Source organism: Lutra lutra, chromosome 2, assembly GCF_902655055.1.
Source record: "Lutra lutra chromosome 2, mLutLut1.2, whole genome shotgun sequence".
Lineage (NCBI taxonomy): Eukaryota > Metazoa > Chordata > Mammalia > Carnivora > Mustelidae > Lutra > Lutra lutra.
The window spans coordinates 143,638,986-143,657,727 of record NC_062279.1 but is presented as its reverse complement, the minus strand read 5'-3'; the positions used below and the strand labels follow the sequence as shown (position 1 = coordinate 143,657,727).

The 18,742-nt window shown below is 52.1% G+C and overlaps 1 protein-coding gene across 3 annotated transcripts in view; it reads left to right on the top strand.

Moving 5' to 3' along the window:
- HTRA3 (HtrA serine peptidase 3) overlaps window positions 1-2,593 on the top strand; it is a 29,319-nt gene extending 26,726 nt beyond the window's left edge. For 2 of the 3 annotated variants that reach the window (XM_047718756.1, XM_047718755.1), the window contains one exon: window positions 1,241-2,592. In XM_047718756.1, the coding sequence (XP_047574712.1) occupies window positions 1,241-1,406 (166 nt within the window). In that variant the 3' untranslated portion in view covers window positions 1,407-2,592. Of the gene's footprint in view, window positions 1-1,240 lie in introns of all 3 variants that reach the window. The other variant, XM_047718757.1, reaches the window with a different exon arrangement.
- The last annotated feature ends 16,149 nt before the right edge of the window (window positions 2,594-18,742 follow it).

Below are 18,742 nucleotides of genomic sequence, written 5' to 3'. Positions count from 1 at the left end.
CACATGACATGGCACAGAAATGGCAGGTGGGATTCTGGTCTATCGCCTAAGCCACTCCTAAGCCTCTCCACCCAGGCTGGAGAGATGATGTACCCCCTTAGAGAATTGGCAGTGTCCTTCCTTAGCCCAGCATGTCCTTTCCTTTGAGTCTTGAGAGACAGAGTAGTGGAGAGCACCCCTTTCCTAGAGCTCAAACCCCAATCCAGCCCAACTCCCACCAGCTCAGTAGGCCCACCTGGGTCTTCCTGGGCCTGTTTCCCCATCTGCAAAATGGGCAGTTGGCCTACTCTTCCTCCCCTGAGGAGGCTTTGTCAAGATCAATTGAGACAAAGCACCATGTTCTTTGAAACCACCGGGTACCAGAGAACAGCTGACTGTCTGCAGCACCGTGAGCTGAGGCAGCCCATGGAGGGCAGGTGCCTCATGCTTGTACGGCCGATCCAGGCCCCAGCTCTGTGTCTGGATGGTGGGTGGGGTGCACTTAGTCAGCAGTCTACACGGAGATCCCCAGAGCTGGAGGTTGTGCTCGGGGGTCCGTGAAGGGCGAGGACAGGGTGTGGGGTAGAGAGGAGCCAGGCAGGCCGGCCTCCAGCCCCACAGGGCCCCCTCCACCAAGCTAGACCCCTCTTTCTGTTTTCTGTGGTGCCGCTTCAGAGGTTGTATGGGGAGAGGCGGACCCTGGAGCACAGGTGCTTGGTCCGCAGCTGGCCTGCAGTAGAGTTGTTGAAACATAGGTCTGTGAATCAATGAATAGCCACCAAACTCAGTCCCCTTACTCAGGGTTTCAGCAGTTATGGGGAGGGACCACGGGTAGTCTTCCTTAAGAGCCAGAGCAGTGGGCTCAGTGGCAAGGGTGGCCGCTGCCAACCAAGGCTGCCTAATGAGTCAGCCCTCACTGCAGCCTGGACCTCGGAATCTGCAGCGTGTTCCCACATGGGACTGTAGAGGTAGAAACTAAGGCTCAAAGGGGCCAAGGCCTGCCCTGCAGCAGCCCAGCCAAAAAGGCTGCAGCCAGAACTTGAACCCAACCCTCATAATGTAGAGAAGAAGCAGGCTTACAAAGCACTAGCCTATGGTAGGACATGGGTTTCCAGCTGGTATAAACACCTTGTTGTCAGGATGTTATTCTTACCTATTGAAATGATTTTTCTTAAACCGCTCCTGTTCAATCAGATTATCCCCTGAGTAGGGTCTGGGCCTCGCAGGGATGTGCGGTGACTGGGTGTCTCTCCATTGGCAGAGGGGGAATCCAAGATGGTGACATCATCGTCAAGGTCAACGGGCGCCCTCTGTCAGACTCAAGCGAGCTGCAGGAGGCCGTCCTGACTGAGTCCCCTCTGCTGCTGGAGGTGCGGAGGGGCAATGATGACCTCCTGTTCAGCATCGCGCCAGAGGTGGTCCTGTGAGCGTGGGACCCCATGTCGCTGAGTGCCAGAGCCTGCAGTCTGGGACAGGTGCCAGCCCAGAGGTCCCATCCAGAGCTGCTGCCTCCCACAGGGTCAGGACGAAGGACCACGGACGGTCCTCAACAGAGCCGGTGGCCTCCTTCTGGTGGTCCAGGGGCAGAGTCACAGGCAGGGTTTGGCCAGGGACCCACCTCAGCCTTCGGGAAAGTTGGCTTCCAGATCACAGTACCACGGGGCAGCCGGATGTCCCCCTCGTACAGATGCTCCTGAGGGCTACCTTCCAAGTGCCCGGGATATCTCGAAAATTCCTCTGGAGCTCCCCATAGGTCCCAGCCTCCCTTCTATGGCCCTGCCTTTACACCTGCCCAACCTCTGTCTAAATGCCCAACCTGCTCCTACCCCACCCTCCCCTCCGAGTCTCCTGCTCAGGTCAGTGTCCCAACCCGTCCTCCCCTTGGAAGGCCTCCCAGCCCCTGCCCCACTCCATGGTGCCCACCACACTGAATGACCAGGGCTGTGGCATCCACCATCTGGAGGCCCTGGAGGGCGGCCATGTCTGACCACCTTGGGGAATCAAATGTGGGCAGCTGGCTCAGAGCAGGCCCCGAGGGCATGTCCCCTGGCTTCCCAGCCAAGCCCTGTGGCTGGCGATGATGTCACCTTCTGAGGTGGGACAGAGACTGGCCAGAAGCAGAGTGTCTGACACCGTCTGGAAGGCTGCTTGTCCCCCCCAGAGGTGACCACAGGGCGCTGGGCAGAGGATGTCTCCTGATGAGGGTGCGGTTGCAAGGACTGAGCCGGCTTCGCCTCCCCTGTGCCGCTCTGCGCGGGGCCATGGACTCACGGAATCACCCCTAGAGCGGCAGGGGGGCACGTGTGTGTCAACGTGTACATGTGAGCTTTGCTGTACAATGGATTCCCCGTGTTGCTTGTACTGTATGTTTCTCTACTGTATGGAAATTAAAGTTTACAAGCACATGGTCCTTAGCCAGCAGGGGCGCTCCAGGAAGCCCACCCCCGCCAGCCACAGCTTCTCTTGAATGGAGAACTGACACAGCAGCCAGCTGAGGGCCAGGGGAAACCACCTTGAGCACAGAGGCATCGGGCCAGCTCCCCCACTTTCTCCTGGTCTGTGGTCTCAGGCAAGATTCTTTCCTGCCCTGGCCTTACCCTCTTGCGGGTGTAGACAGGACACAGATAGCACAGCCCCCAAGGCAAGAGGTGGGGGGTGCTTGGAAAGGTGCCTGGCTTGCCACGAGCCCCAGCTAAGCTGCGCTCCGTGTCCCCCAAAGCCTCTCTGTGTCTGCTCCAGGTCACCTCACCCAGCAATGGGGAAACAAGGCAGGAAGAGACAAAACGGATTGCCCAGGACCCAGCCGGAGGCAGGGGGCATTGAGAGTTCTGACTGGCCCAGGGCAAGCTCCCGCCCCCACCCCTGGGGAAGCAAGTGGGGGCACCCAGCTGATCTGAGAGGGAGGGGCCCAGGCCTGGGTTCTGGACCCTTGAGTCCAGGAAGATAGAGAACTCCCTGATCTAAGCCTCGCAGGGTGACAGGGTCTGTCCCCAGCGAGCCTCTGGACAGCCATGTGACCACCGGCCACCTTCCCCTTAGGGAGGGGTGGACAATTGCCAGTCTTCATGCCCTTCCACACTCCGAGAGCCTGAGGCTTGACAGGTCCAGATTTAAATGGGCCCGCCACAGGGCAGTTTTGGAAGGTGGCCTCAGCTAGCGTGGTAGCAACGGGAATTCCGTGTGGTACCTGGAGGGACTCACGGGACATCCCTGGAGATGGGCATACCAGGCATCGGTGAGGCTGTGTGTTTATGCCCCGTGGCGGGCCAGTGAGATGGGGAGAATCAGACCAAAGGGCGTGCGGCATCCACACCCAGGAAAGGACCAGGAACTGTCACAAGCAGCTTTTAATGAGGACACTGTGCTGTGGTTCAACACCCCAGTTTCGCAATCCTTGGGCTCCAATTACCATGTACACTGAGCACTCCTCTCCACACCCAGGCGAGCACGAGGCCGCGGGTCTACTGTGGGGGGAATGAGGTCCTGGCACCCGGCTGGCCTGCACAAGGCTTAGCCACCTTGTGCTGTGTTGGGGAAAACCCTCAGGCTGGGGGGCAGAGGGACCCAGGCACCCGAGCTACCGTGGATGGCGAGTCCACAACTGTCCCTTGCAGCTGTAAGAGACCTCAGAGATGGCAGGGGTGTGGGTTGCAGGCAGGGCACCAATGTCCCTGGCTGTTGGGGATCTCGGGCATTTCAGGCCCTTGGCCCCAAGGTCTGCACCTGGGATGGACTGGGCTCCCTGAAAATGGCCTCCGAGGGCATCAGTGGCAACCAAACTGTCAGCCTCACCCCTCCCCAACTGCTGCTACCCTGAAACCCTTGAGTCTGGAGGGGAAGGAAAGAAAGGGGGCAGGAGCAGGACCCATCAAGGGGGTGGCCACTGCCCAGAGAAGAGCGGGACTCGGCCAGAAGGCACCTGCTTTGCTGCAGTCAACACTGAATTAAAAGTCACATAAAGGCTCCTGACTCAGGGTCTGACCCTCAAGGTGTCCCAAAATGTCACTTCCCATCCTCTTACTCCCTGCCATCAGCCCCATGGATGACCAGGGCCATCCCCCCCTAATCTCAGATTATCCATCTGGGAAGTGGGAAGTGGGATGTGGGGGTCTCTGAGCTCAGGAGTCAGCCAGGCCTGGGCTGTGGTCTTGGCTTTGCCCTTTCTGGCCGACCTGTGTTAGGGACTCCAGCTCTGGGCTGCTGCACCCAGGGAGGCCTATGCCTGCCTCTCCCTGGGGAGGAAGGTGCCCTCCCCTGATTTGGGGCCTGCAGCAGTGGGGTTGGGCTCTGTGGTGTTCAAGCCCTCTGTCCTCCGCCAGCCACCCAGCCCTGCCCCCACCCCCCCCAGCTGGGAGAAGCCGACTTCCCTGATGGTACTCCAGCTGCACCCAGCGAAAAACAACTTTTCCAGACCCTGCCAGCGGCCAAGAGATGTTGTGCAACCTTCAGGCTCCTGACGCAAGCCCCGGTGGCTGGGTTTACAGGCCACCCCTCCACTCTCTGTCCTGGGAGCTGTAAACGGGGTGCTGACAAGGGCAGGGCCCTCAGGGAGAAGCACCCCATTCCAGCTTCGGGGGCCCCTGTAAACACCTGGAACCCAGGAAGGACAGGACCAGAAGGAGCATCCTGGCTCCAAACGTCCCTGGCTCCAAATGCCCCATTGGACAGGGGTGGGAACTGAGACCCAGAGGGTAGGACATGGGATCACATGTGAGCTCCCGGCTGGCCTCTGGGAGACCAGGGCTGGGCTGGAGCAGACAGCTGTGGCTGCAGCTGCACAAGACAACATCAGCTGCCTGAGCTCGTGGGGCTGGGCCAGGCTCTTCAGGAGGGGCTGGTCCTGAGGGTCACGGCCTCCTCCTCCTTCCAGGGCCCCTCCCCACCCCCAAGGGGATTACTGGATCCAGAACACGGATGACAGAGATGGAAGCTCTGGAATGGGTCAGACACCAAGGAAATAGCAGGGCACCTGCCACTGTTACCCTGGCTTGAGCAGTGCCTGGGGACACCTGCTCTGGCCCTGTGTCTATGTGGACACGCCTGTCCCCCGGCTGCCCTGCTCTTGGTCCACAGTCTTCAGGTCTTCTGGGGTCCGGCTCTGTACTCTCTCCCTCCACTCCACCTGCTTTCTCCAGCCGTCACCTGTCTGTATAACAATCCACAGCCAGGGAGACCTCACAGCCATGGTCAAGTGAAGGCTCCTGTCACAGGAGCTTATCCTGGATGATCCAGGCAGGACCCAGGGTCGCAAGGTCCCAACTGGAGGGAGACAGGATGGTCAGAGCGGAAGACATAGGGACAGAAGCAGAAGCTGGTGGGATGTGAGGAAGGGGCTGGGAAACATAGGGAGCCTCTAGAAGCTGGAGGAAAGGGTTCTGCCCTAGGGCCTCCAGCAGGAGCCAGACCTGCCAACGCTGACTTCAGCACGTGGCACATTTGTGCGTACACGACACATATCCACAAAACTGTTAGGCTCTCAGCTGTACCCGTTCTTGGTGTGATGCATATCTGGGGACATTTCTTTTCACTCCTCACATCAGGATTACATCTACTTTTCCTGGATTCAATTTCCTCCTCTTTTATACATTTCTTTCTCATTTGGGTTGAAATGTTTCCTCCAGGAAATGTTTTCACAAAGGAGCATGGGGGCAGGATGATGAAGGAAGGGCTGACATGCGCAAAACGTTTTTGTTTTCTTCAAAATCATTTTTACTGTGAAGTGTGACCCACGCACAGAAAAGTGCCCTAACCGAACCTGTGAATGTACAGTTGACCCTCGGACATAGTGGGTGTGAGAGGCGCCGAGTCCCCAAAACGTAACTACTGATAGTCTACTGTTGATCGGAAGCCTTACAATAACAGAACACATGGATGAACATGTATTTTGTACGTTACACGTGTCTTATACCGGATAATAAAGTAAGCTAGAGGGGAAAAAATATCACTGAGATAGTCGCAGGGAGGAGAAAATATGTTTACAGCGTTGCTCCATGTCTTTCAAAGAAACTCCGTGACTAGGCGGACCCTCGCAGTCAGACCCGTGTTGTTAAGGGTCATCAGAAAGCCAACGCACATCACCACCCCCAAGTCGAGAGCCAGGGCACTGACAGCACCCCCCACCACTGCCACATCCCCCCCTCAGAGGCTACTGGCAGCCCCGCTCGTTGGTAATCACCCCTCGGGTCCCTTCGCGTTCCGTGGCCGGTGTGCACAACACTCCTCACGAGCGGGGGTTTGCCTGTTTCTTACAGCTGTGGATGGAATCACGTAGCATGTCCTCACGGGGGTCCGGCTTCTCAGACCTGAGATTTGTCCATGCTGCTGTGTGTCGTGGTGGAGTGTTGCTTTTCGTCATTGGGTGACATCTGGCCCACGTACCCCCAGCCTCTGGCTGACAGCCATCCAGGCTGCCCCAGCAGGGGACTGTGGCCACGCCGTGAAGACGTGCCCAACTCTGTGTGCATGTCCAGTGTCTTGTGTGAGGGTTTGTTGGGCGTGTGCCTGGGAGCGAAGCTGCCGGTCATTGGGTGTGTGGGTACCCAGCTTTGGTGGAAACACAAGGTTTTCAGAGTGGTTTTACTAATCGGCCGCAAGGTGTGTGGTCAGCCTGGAGGTTGAGACAGTCTGTAGGTACAGAGCAGGGTGATTTCAGTGTGCAAATTCATGGCCCCTCAGAGCTCGGGCGAGTTTCCAAGTGCTCATCAATCTCTAGGCACCCGTCCTTGTGCGTACCCTTCAAGTCAAGGTTGTTCCCTACACCTGCCTCTTCCTCATTGCTGGCTAGCTCTCTTACACACCACAGAAATGAGCTTTTTTTTCTGTTTTATGCCCTGAAAATGCCTTCCTCTTCTCTGCCGCTTGCATTTCTCTCTCCAAATGGTGTCCCTTGATGAACAGAGAGGTTGGTTTCAATAGCTCAACTGACCAATCTTTTCCTTTATGGCTCGTGTCTTCATGTCTGATCTAGAAAATGTCTTCCTGGCCCAGCTCCCTACCTTCCTGTTAGCTTCCTGAGGCTTGACTATTTCATGTTTTACACAAGATGACACTAGGGCGTGGAGCATAGGAGAGGTAAGTTTCACTTGTTCCATGTGGATCTATGGATATCTAACTGTCCCATAAGCCATTTACTTGAAAAGCACGTCCTTCCTTCTTTGCCATAACCAAGCTCCCATATGCATGTAGATGTGTGTCTGGACTGATCTTTCTCTGTGTCCTTGCCCCAATGCCACCCCATCCTAGTTATTTCAGCTTTATGACGGAATTTCTCATCCAGGGCCGTAAAGCCTCCATGCTGTACTTCAAGAGTGCATACTATCCTTGATTCTTAGCTTTTCTGCATACGTTTTAGAATAAATTTACCAAGTCCCACCCCTTGTGAACTTGGCTAGAAAGACATTGAATCTATACATCAGTTTTTTTTTTTTTTTTAATACATCAGTTCTGAGAGAGGTGACGTGAGCTTCAGGCTTCTAATACATGAACGTGGGTGCCCCCACATTTATTTACATTTTCACTTATTTCTCCAGATGATGTATAGTTTTCTGTGTAAATAGCTTCCATTTGATATTAAAAATGGTATCCTTTAATTTTTGTTTTAATTTCCCACTTTGCTGGTGTATCAGCTTGTTTTTAAGATTTCTTATTTTTCATCATGTTTTATGCTGGCCTAATAGACAATGATCTAGCCAAAATCACCTGTTAATTCTCACAGTAGCTTATTTTGGATTTTCTACATATTCAGTCACATCACATACAAATAATGAAATTTAAAAAATTTATTTACTCCTTTTCAATCCTAATCCTTTTCAATCCTTTTCAAAATTTAATCCTTTTCAATCCTTTTAGTTCTTCTTGCCTCACTGCGCTGGCTAAACCTCCAGTTTAATGTCATGCAGAAATAATGAGAATGGACATTTTAATCTTGTTCCTGATCTCAATGGGAGATCTTTCAACATTTCACCATTAAAAATTATGTTTGCTGTAGGTGTGTTGTAGTTACGCTTTGTCAGCTTAATAAAGTTCCCTTTTATTCCTAGTTTGCTAAGGGCTTTTATTATGCATGAATGTTGATGTTAAACAAGACTTTTCCGTTTCCTCTAACATGATTAAATGATTTCTTCCCTTGTTCTGTTAATGTAGGGAAATGCATTGATTTAGAAATACTTTACCAACCTTGAATGACTGGACAAAACAGAATTTTATTGTGATATCTTATCCTTTTTTATATTCTTGCTAGTATTTTGCTTGAGGTTTTGTGTTCATAAATGCACTTAGGTCTGCAATCTCCCTTTTTCCTAAAGTCCACAAAGGACTTTGCTCCTAAAACAGCCTTCTGTGGCTTGGGCAGTTCCTACTCCCTTTCTCTTCTCGGGGAAAGTTTCATGTAAGATTGGCATTTCTCTCCTAAATGGTGATAGAATTTAAGAATAGGCATCTATTCCTGGAGTTACATTTGTGAGAAGGCTTAAATAATGGTTTCATTTTCTTTAATAGCTACAGGACTATTTTGATTTTCTATTTCTTCTTGCGTCAGCTAAGATGAGTTGTATTTCTCTGAAAGTGTGTTCATTTCATCTAAATTTTCAAAGTATTGGGATAAAATTATTCATAATTTCCTCTTTTTATTTTTTTAAAAATTTTTAGTAGTTTCTATATCCAGCATGGGGCTCAAACTTGTGACCCTAAGAACAAGAGTCACATGCTCCACCAACTAAGCCAGATAGGTGCCCCTCCTCTTATTTCTTGAGTATCTTCAGTTTCTATAGTTATGTCCCCATTTTTATTCTTGACATCACTATTTGTGTCTTCTCTCTTTTTTTCTTGCTTAGTCTTGCCAGGAGATTATAAATTTTATTACTTAAAAAAACACACACAGGGGCGTCTGGGTGGCTCAATGGGTTAAAGCCTCTGCCTTTGGCTCAGGTCATGATCCCAGGGTCCTGGGTTGGAGTCCGCATCGGGCTCTCTGCTCAGCAGGGAGCCTGCTTCCCTTCCTCTCTCTCTGCCTGCCTCTCTGTCTACTTGTGATCTCTGTCTGTCAAATAAATAAATAAAATCTTTAAAACACACACACACACACACACACACACACACACACAGAGCAAGATTTGGTTTTGTTGATCCTTTCCATTGTGTATTTGTTTTGTTTCCTATTTCATTTCTGCTCTTACACTTATAATTTCTACTTTCTTTTTTGGGTTTCATCGACCTCCCCCATTTTTCAATATATGCACTAGAAAGTAGAACTTCCCCCTGATGCCGCTTCAGCTGCCTACTCGGGTTGTTTTTCTGGAAATCTTTTTGGGTGATGCTGCACACTGGGTTTGGAGATGGGACCAGACAACCTGCATCTGCAACCTGCATTTCTGCTTTACGACTTTCTAGCTGGGTGGTCATGGCCAGGTGACTTCTCATTCCTCAGTTTTCTCATCTATAAAATGGGGATAATCATAATTCCAACCTGGGATTAAATAGTTAAAACCCTTTACATAGTGCCTGGCACAGGGTAGACATTCAAAATATGTCACTAGCTGTCACCCCTCTGCTACCTCCTTCTCTCCATTTCTTTGTCTTTGGCTATCTAAACTCAGGAAGATCTCTTTGACTTTTCTTTTAATTTATCCTCTGTAACTCTTCCAAAAATCTTTCTTGTTCTCAAATTGACTCTTTTTTTCCCCTATAGTAATCAGTTCTTGTTTTATGGATGCCAAATCCTTTCAGGATAGTAATTACTATGTTTTTAGGTCACTTCTCTGAAAACAGAGTGAACTCCATTTTCTTTGGAGTCAACTCTGTTCTCCACCTCAAACCTTCTCCTGGCTGTTGCTGTTTCTCCTCTAGTATCAGCTGGTCTTTGTTTGTCTGCTGGAACATGTGACTTAGGGACTTGGCTAATTAATGGAAGTGCATCATAGCTGGCAGTTTTCTCTGCTGAGAGAGAAGCGGGCCATGATCAGTGGGTCCCGGGCTCTGTGCCTCCTGGAAGGCTTCACTGAGGGTTGTAGGATGGGGCAGCCAGGATCCTCATCCCACTGACAAAACGAAGAGAACTTCCTCTGGAATGCCACCCTGCCTTGGAGACTTCGCATCTGCAGAGGAGCTGGACAGTTTCCTCTGCAACCAGCTCAGCTCACCAGCAAGGAAACCTCCATCCTCTTCCTTCTTCTCCCTCTTCTCTGTGAACCCAGGTGGCTCTCCTGGCACCTCGGGGCTCCCTTGGCCCATTCCCTCAGCTGTGACCCTTCTGCTCCCAGCAGAGACTGGTCTCCCAGAATCTTGTTAGGATCTTCCATTAGTTTGTGCCACTGCTCAGGCCCAAACAGCTTTATAAACTGCCTCACTCTGTACCTTCCTCCAGTCATTTCTCTGGGACTGGGAGATAGAAGGAGAGTAAATGCACACCTGGGTCCAACAACTTGGATAAAAATGTCTTTAGTTTTATTTCTAGCTTTCTTTACTGAGGTCTCCTCCCCACCACCCGACATGAGACTGTGGGAGTCAGCACTGGGCAGGGAAGGAGCAGACTCCTGCTCAGACCTGGCTGCAAATCCTTGTTCTGGCCTGCGTGGTAGACTCCCTGAGACTCACCACATGAAGGTTGTTAATATGCATGTCACAGAGTTGTCACGAAGCCCCCTGAACATTCCCTCCCACCTGAGTGTGTCCTGGTAGAATTAGGAAAAGCTTCCTGATCCTCCAGAAACTTCACTGCAGCTTCCCAGAAAATACAGCAGTAGGGAGACAAGTCTGCTCTGACCTTGGATTTCAGTGGCACAGTCTAGAGATGGGCTAACCAGGGGGTGACATAGCACATAGACAGACCCCAAGGTCCAGCCCACAGTGGACCCCCTGTGCCACCAGTCCCACTTCTGGTTCTGAAAACAAACCTTCCAAACAGCCCCAGCTCGGCCCCCTCTCCTCCTTCAGCTGACAGGGTTCCCAGGAGCTCCTGGCCCTCACATAGTCACAGGGACAGCATTCCTTCAGGTGGCACGGGGATGCCTGAATCTCACAGGCAGAGCGTAGATGTGGTGGCTTCCCCACCACGACTTGCCCACGTGGAGAATGGCCCTCACATGGCTTCTTCCCCACCTGTGAGGGCTGAGCTCCGTGCAAACCTCTTGATAAAACAGGAGCTTAGTAAACTACAGGCCTCTCCAGGCAAGGGGGCAAACAGGACCCCTTGTGTATTTTTCATACACTGAAATAAAACAATAAAGACCACCTTTTAGGTAAACGGAATGTCCATGACCCAAATCACAGTGTTTCTGAGAAACACACAATCTTTACAAGCCCTGCCCCTTGTGTCTGCCTTTCCCCAGCTCACCTGTTCTGCAGCCAGCCACACAGAGACCAGGCCTTCCTCTGTGTTACTCCTCTGCAGCCATCTGATACAGCCCTCTTCACCCATGCTTCAGGCCCACGCAGGTCTTTGAGGCAACGTGTGACTCCAGTGCTTGGGGCACTCTGAGCAAATTCATCCCACAGATGGGCATTCCCCCATGGGGCCTGGGCTCTCCTCCTGCCAAGGCATCTTCCCAGTTCCCCTCCTGTGCACCTGGAGGACCCTGCAGCTCCAGGATCCAGCTCACCCACGCGCTTCTCAGCCTCCTCGAGCTCTCCCGCAGCTTCCCTGCAAACCCTTTCTACTGCTGCGCTGCCTTTGGCTTACCTCTAAGTTCTGCCCCAGCCAGGACCCCCTTTATCTACTCACTGTCAATAGTAATGACAGACTTGTCAGATAGCAGCACTAACACGATTGTCACTGAGGAACAGGTGTGCAGAAATAAATGCATATCGTGGGATGGTGACAAGAGGAGCTGGCAGGAGGTGAGGGTTGGGGGGACACCCACATGCCAGCACTCACACACACAGGGCTGAGGCTGGGTCCCCAGAGGCAAGGCCAGAGACAAGGACATGGGCGTGAGGGCTCTGTTTGAGAGGTGACCCCCAGAAGTACTGTGACAAGCAGAGAGTTTAGCCAGGGAAAGAAAGGAAGCTAAGGGGCGGTGAGCAGGTCACTGCTGTGGCAAATCTGGGAGACAGTGTGAGCCATGCAGCCCGGTCCACCTGAGGGGACAGGGAGCTGACTGTGGCCCAGCCCCCACTGTCACTGGCTAAGGGCTGCTCTGCAGGCATGTCAAGCTCACTTATGCAAAGTGGCAGTAAGATGCTGTCCACGTGCCCTTAGGTGGTCATGGGGAGGGCACGCAGCTACCCAGAGCATCTGCGGCATATGGACATGTTCCCGGGGCAGGCAGACACATGAGATGCTGCAGGAGGTTAGAAATTTGGCACCCCTTAAAACACATTTTAAATCCTTTTTGCTTTGTCGATATTTTTATTTTTTTAAGATTTTTATTTATTGATTTGTCAGAGAGAGAGTGCACAAGCAGGGGGAGCAGCAGGCAGAGGGAGAAGTAGGCTCCCCACTGAGTAAGAATCCAAATGCGGGACTCCATCCCAGGACTCCAGGACCATGATCAGAGCCGAAGGCAGATTCATAACCGACTGAGCCACCCAGGTGTCCCTGTTGATATTTTTAATATGAAAAAGGGTTTAATTATGAGATATCTCAAGTGCACAGCAAAGAATAGAAAATATAATTAAACTGTGACATTTCGCCTAGCCCTGGTACACTGTAGCATCCTGATACATGTGTTTCCTGTACTCTCCTTTGAATACACGTAGCCTCCTATCTAGCCTCCCATACACCAGAGGCAGCTGCTGCCCTGATTCCTAGCAGCACATGAGTCATCACTTGGCCAGCGGGTTCTGCTGTGGCTGTGATGGACGCGGGGGTCAGTACAGTGGCCACTGCTCCGTGGGTAAGGGCTCTTTTCTTTCTAGAGGCTTGACGATCCTATCTCTGTCTTTGGTGCTTGGGGGGAGGACGAGCACTGACAGCGGTTCCAGACAGTGGGCGGAGTGTCCAAGGCTTGCGGGCTGGCCCTCTGCGGAGGGGTGTGCAGAACCTCACCCTCAGGCTCCCCAAACACCGCGATGGCAGCCGCTTCCACACACAGCTGTCTTCCCGTGAAGAGCTCTAGCAAGTACCGTTTTCTTGCCATTGTTTCCTTTCCAGTGGGGCTTGAACACCTCTCGTGCTTGGTGCCCCCAGCAGCTCATCCACCCTCTGTCCAGGTCTGTGCGTCCCCTCCCATAGACACCTGTCCCCACGGCGCACACGTGTGTGTGCATGTGCGTGAGTCTGTGTGCACACAGTTGCTGATGCTGGGACTCTCCATGCTCAGTGCATGCCGCTCTGAGGGTGCATGAGCTCACGGGCCAGGTGCTCAGGAAGTTTGCTGAGTCATGTATCATGACCTTTTCATGGATTGTTCTCCTGGAAACCACCCAAATATCCATTGATGGAGGAATGGCCAGCCAATATGGTCTACCCATGCAGGGGATGCTTTTCAGTCTTAAAAAGGAAGGACATTCTAACACCGGCCACCCCATGGATGACCCTGGAGGACATGATGCTCAGTGAGATGAACCAGTCTCTGGAGGACAAATCCGGTCATTCCACTTAGAGGAGGCCCCCAGCAGCGTCGAATCCCCAGAAGTAGAAAGTAGGTGAGGGAGGGGATTTTCAGGGTCTGGTTGGGAGAGGAATGGGGAGTTAGAGTTTCTTGGGGACAGAGTTCCAGCGGGGGGAAGATGGAAGGTGCTCTGGGGATGAAGGTGGGTTGGTCGTACAACACAGTGAGTGCACTCAATGCCACGGACCCAGACACTTAAAAATATGGTTCAGATGGACCGTCTTGTGTTATGTGTGTTTTACCACAATAAAATACTTTTAATGGTTAAAATGTTGGATCTTATGTTATATATACTTTACTCCAATTTTTTTTAAAGATTTTATTTATTATTTATTTGACAGAGATCACAAGTAGGCAGAGAGAGAGGAACAGAAGCAGGCTCCCCGCTGAGCAGACAGCCCGACACAGGGCTCGGACCCAGGACACTGGGATCATGAACTGAGCCGAAGGCAGAGGCCTTAACCCACCAAGCCACCCAGGCGCCCCTACTCCAATTTTTAAAAGTAAAAAAAAAGAATCCCCGCTCCGCCCCACCCCTGCACATTGGTATTCTACATAGATAAAATAAGACAGTCGGCTTCCCCAGGCTGGTGTGAAATTGGGGTCTGGTTTTTCACATCTGTGAACACAATCATCCATGGAGCTTGACCATGTGCCGGCTGTGTGTCAGGCATGAGATGCCTTATTCTCAGTTGGATGAGCATACCAACCCCCAGTAGAAGCACTGCCATCACCCCAAACACACGCGGAGACCAAGGCTCCACGTCAAATGTGTAAAATGTGGCAGCCCATACATTAAATCCGGCTCCCTCTGACCAAGTGTCCCGCCCACTGGGCCTCAGCTTCCCACCCTGCAGAAAAGACAAGCTGTATTCAATGACTGCATTCTCCAGTCTCTCTGGAGTGAGTGGTCTGGGCTGGGCTCAAGAGATAACACTGATGATCACAGAGTCCGTGCCCTCAAAGGACTCCCAGTCTGGCAGGAATGGTGTCTTAGTACAATCCCCACAGAGCCAGCACCCAGCCTGGCGTGGCGAGCAAGGCATGCCTCCTGGAGGAAGCGACATTTGAGCTAGCTTTTGGAGATGACTAGGAGGAGGAAGTTCTGCAAAACAGAGAAACAATGTCATGGAGAAATTAAATCTGAGATCTTTGCGGTTCAACAGACCTAAATTCAAATCCAAAGCCTCCCATTTACTAGCTGGAAAAGCAAATAACTTCCCCTCCCTGAACCTCAATTTTCTCATCTTTGAAATGGGAAACAAGTGCATTCATTGTGGGTTGATGATGTTCATGGAGATCAGATGCGGGTGAAATATCTAGTGTAGCTCCTGCCAACAGTGGGCATGCAGTAAGGAAGCTGGGGCTAATACGGTCTCTGTATTGCTAAGATGGCCCAGAAGGTCCTCCCTGCTCCCATCCAGTGGCTTTCTAACTTAGAAAAGTAATGATAAGAGCAACTAACTCTCTCAAGCACACTCACTTCAAGCAAGTAGGATTTGTACTCTCTCCCTGAAGTTTGCTGGCACCGTCGTCTGCCTGAGTAGAAAGTTGCCCTCTTACGAGGTTAACAGGCTGCTGCATGCATTTTTATACTGTATTTGGGTAGGAAGCATTGATGTGTCAGGTCATCCAAGGGCTGGGCTGTAATCTGGCCTCCGTCCACTGGGAGTTAACACCTCTGCCAACAGTCCATGTCATCCACAAATAGAGCCATTTTCTATTTTGGTATCTCAGAGAGGGCCTGTTCATGGATGGGACCCAAATTGGCCACTGTCTTGACAATGTGTTTGCATTTAGTGCAGAATTGGATCTAAAAATATGCTTCGGAAAGGTGGCCACTGAAGATAGTATTCTGCGTGGCCAGTGGCAGGTTTGGGGCTCAGGGTGGATCCTTGGCTGAGAATGTGGGGAGCATATACTACCTTGCCTGCTGCCTTCATGGCTCTGCCGTCTGAGCATGCTTCCCTGTCTCCGAATGCTGCTCTTCTGGGAAGCCCTCTAGACCACCTGGCTGGGGGCAGCCTCCTTGCTCCTTCCCTATTGTCTGTTTACTGGCCTGTCTCTCCCAGGAGACTTAGCTCCTTGAGGACAGGGTCCATGTGATTCATCTTTGCTTTCCTAGCACTGACCTAGGTGCTTAGTGAAAGCTTTGAGTTTGAACTTACCTTGTCTCTGCCATCCCCAACTCTGTGACCTTATGCAAGTCACTCACCCTCTCTGGGAATCAGTTTTTGGACCTGGGAAGCAGAACAGCAATCCCTCCTCACAGGGGCGATTGTGAGGCTCAGAATATCCAAGTGCCCCCATCTTGCTGCCCTTAGACTCCTGTACCTAAAAGAACAGATCTTTCACTTGGAGCTTCCTGGGTGTGGGACTCACACTGGGAATAAGAAAGGTACACTTCAGAGAAGGTTCATTAGGATTAATGGGATAATTCAGGTCAAATAAAATTAAACTTCTATCTGGCACTTAGTAAGTGTCCCCAATATATTAGCAGCCATCACCATCATCATCACCACCATCAACATCAATATCATCATCACTATCATCACCACCATCACCATCACCATTACCACCATCATCATCACCATCAACACCATCACCATCATCATCATCAACACATTGACATCATTATCACCATCACCATCATTATCACCACCATTGCTATCATCACCGTCACCACCATCATCATCACCAGTACCATCATCACCATTATTGTCACCATTATCACCATTGCCATCATCACCGTCACCACCATCATCACCATTATCATCACCACCATCACCGTCACCATCATCATCATAATCACCATCACTATCATCACCACTATGCTCACCATCATCATCATTACCTTCATCAGTGTTTCTCAAGAAGCTAATGGTATAAGAGGAAAATGTTAAATTGCTAAAGATTTGGTTGGAAGCAGGGGAGGGAAAGTACATCACAGCCTTACAGTCCCACAGGAGGGCGGGTTCCTCCTGGAATCTCAGCCCTCACTGGAGGCCACTTTCCCCTCTGATCCCATTCCACCTGCTCTATGCATGCTACTCCTTTCCCCTCCCAGGATCCCCAGGGAGCAGCAAGTCCCTTTGCCTTGTTTTCCAGAGTCTCTCCCAGTGGCAATGGGCTCAGCAGACACCCTGGCCATGAAGGCGTTTCCTGAATCAAGTGTGGCAAGGTTTCTTCCCCACAGAACATCCCAGGACAGTCAATGTTTTCCGTACATTTGTTCTGCGGTGTTACGTAGAATACCCATCCAGCCCTGTGCTAACACCTCATCAGATGTTTCCAGAAAAAAACTGAGCTTGGAGATGTTCAAGAGCTCACCCTAGTGCACAGGCCAGAGGTGGTGGTTCCCAGAGGGAGACGTGTGCTGGGCGTGCGCCCATCGCGAATGGCCAGCGTTTACGTTGTCAGTTCTGCTCGCTCAGTGGAACCAGCGTAGGAATGTGCTGTGTGGCCTTGGGCAAAGGACCTCCTCTGAGCCTGTTTCTGCATACCTATGAAATGGGGATCTCTGTCCCTGATGTTTTAGAAGGAAGTGTAACAGGCAAGCTGGAGACGGTGTCTATAAAGCTCTTCTGAGGCAAGTGGTCCCAGCCCGGATTTGCTGGGCACTGGGGGAAGTTGAGTGACAGCAACAACGAGATGCCATCCTGCCATTAATGGGCAGAGGAGATGGCTATAGGTCTACTGTAGGCAGGGCAGGGGGATGCCGGTGCTCTTCCTGGGGACCCCTGCCTGGCAGGAAGACTCCTGGAGCCCACGTGGCATCCGCTCTGGAACCTGGGGTCTTCACCCCACACTCTCCAAGGGCCAGTGCTCCCAACCTGGTTCCCTGTGTCAAGGCCAGGCTGAGCTGTGCGCTCCACCGAGTGGGTCTGTCCAGCTTCTCACTTGGCCTGGTGGCTGCGCACACCCCTCCCCACGGGTGCGGGAGACCACAGGCCCAGCCAGTCCTCTCCTGGGCAACTACCCTCCACTCTCTTCCCATTTGCCTGAAGCAAGGGACGGCTACTGTTGGTGTATCCAGCACCCCCAGGCACTCCTTCAGAGAAGGCTCTTTAGAAGAGGTGGGAATGTGGCTCTTTTGCTCTTAGATGCTCATTGTGGGTGGGGAGAGCCCACCCACACTGTGTTACAGCAGTTACACTGTGTTGGCCTCACCCCATGAGGAAGGCATCAGAGCACCCGAGGTACAGGGTGTCATCTCACGACTTTAGAAACGCGTCGTTTCCCACTTTGTTCAGACAAGCAGACATGCTCAGACAGAGTAAGGAGTGTGCCCAGGCCACACAGCGCAAAGGCATCCACACAAATTCCAAAGCTAAGCAGTGAGCTTCGTGCACACTACTCGCAAAACCAGTCTGACCCAGCATTTGCCTGTTTCATAGGGACCGAGGGTCCTGCTTTTGAGTCCGGGTCTCTGAGCCACTACCAGCCTCTCTGACAGGCTCAGGTTCTGGGCCAAGCAGATACAGGGCTGACGAAAAATATTCGTGGAATGAATGCTTTGTTGCCTCTCCAGGACTGAGTCAGAGCTGGAACGGGCCCTCCTTGATCTCTGTTTCCTTCATCAAACCTCCCCGAGTACTTGCTTGAGGCTCAAGACAAGAGGGGCTCAGGGAAGAGGCACCCCTGGTCCTGGGCACATGCTCTAGCTCATCGGATACTGGCTCTGGGCCGGTCTTGAGGGTGCAGCCTCAAAGTTCCTGGTGGCTGTGGGCATGCAGGAGTAGGTGCGGTGGTGCCCATCCCTGCACCTTGACCAGCTCATCTGCAGACCATCCCGTCACTCCCGCCGAGGGCTGCCTCTGTCTGCCTCCGCTGATCTCAGGCCAAAGGGACAGCCTGGGTGGGCGCCAGCCCCGTGCTGGAGAGGCCATGTCCAGGATCATCTACTAGCCAGACAGGGACAGCTGCATGGATGACACCAGCTTCTTCATGCCTTCTTCATGCAATTCTGGGTGTGTGTCCTCCCTTCCCGGCTCCTCTGCAGGGGCTGGCTGGGGTTGTCCTGCTTGGGGACCCAGCACAGGGCAGGTGAAGCACATTAGGACGGCAGGTGAGAGAGCGAGCACTGTGGGCCGAGGAAATTATGGGAGGGGGAGGGTGGTGTGCTTCCTGAAGGAAGCAACCCCAGAATTAACCCCTTGAGGCTAAGCAGAGTGTGAGGGGCAAGCCTGTAACTGCCCTTGGGCTTCCTCAGGCCC